Consider the following 812-nt stretch of genomic DNA (forward strand, 5'->3'; position numbering starts at 1 on the left):
GTGGCACTGAACGTTCATGTAGTCCCCCAGCGCCAGCAGCACCTGCGGGGCGGGGCACACGCTGCACCGTCAGCGCCACCGGCGAGGGAGGTGGGTGGGGGGGGGGGGGCTTACCTTTTGGATCTGGCCGGCAAGTTCTCTGGTGGGCGCCAGGATCAAGGCCTGGGTCTCCCTCACCTGTGCGAGACCACCAACCACCCCCCCAAAAAAAAAAAAAGGATCATACGGTGTCAAAACAACGCTTTGGTCCAGATGAAACTGGACCTGGTTTTTGTTTCCTTGGCCGCGCACTGACCTGGATGTCCAGACACTGCAGCACCGACACGCAGAAGGTGGCCGTCTTCCCCGTTCCCGACTGAGACCTGAACGAAGGAACCCACAGCGTTACGTTGCTTTTGGATTTTTTTTTTTGTGTCATTAAAATGGGGTGAGGTGTGTGTGTGGGGCGTGTGGCGTGAATGGATTCGGGCGGGCGGGCGGGGCTCTTTTCTTACTGGGCGATGACGTCTCGGCCTTTGATGATCTGCTTGATGGCTCGCTGCTGAATGGCCGACGGCTTCTCGAACCCTGAGACAAGCGATGGGCACACACACGTGAACACGCCGCCCGCGCCTGGCGTTGCGCCAACGGGTCTCGAGATGCCCGTTAGGGCTGCTAGCAGCAGCATGGCCCAAATTTCATCTCCCCACACCTTTTTTTTTTTTTTTTTTTTTTTGGGGGGGGGCGTTAGCTGCATTGCTCCAGGGCACAATAGCTGTGATTGTTGGGGGTTGCAGTCAATGCCCCACTCCCAGTGTCATCACCGCTTGCCG

At 58.0% G+C, this 812-nt stretch overlaps 1 protein-coding gene across 1 annotated transcript in view; it reads right to left on the reverse strand.

Moving 5' to 3' along the window:
* eif4a3 (eukaryotic translation initiation factor 4A3) overlaps nt 1–812 on the reverse strand; it is a gene marked incomplete at its 3' end in the record, with an annotated part of 9,683 nt that overhangs the window by 1,433 nt on the left and 7,438 nt on the right. The window contains exons 2-5 of the mRNA XM_019889617.1: nt 495–567; nt 296–362; nt 115–177; nt 1–42 (exon numbers count right to left, since the gene is read on the reverse strand). The exon at nt 1–42 is cut by the window's left edge and continues 7 nt beyond it. Of these exons, the coding sequence (XP_019745176.1) occupies nt 1–42; nt 115–177; nt 296–362; nt 495–567 (245 nt within the window). The remainder of the gene's footprint in view (nt 43–114; nt 178–295; nt 363–494; nt 568–812) is intronic.

Source organism: Hippocampus comes, unplaced genomic scaffold (genome assembly GCF_001891065.2).
Source record: "Hippocampus comes isolate QL1 unplaced genomic scaffold, H_comes_QL1_v1.1 scaffold301, whole genome shotgun sequence".
NCBI lineage: Eukaryota > Metazoa > Chordata > Actinopteri > Syngnathiformes > Syngnathidae > Hippocampus > Hippocampus comes.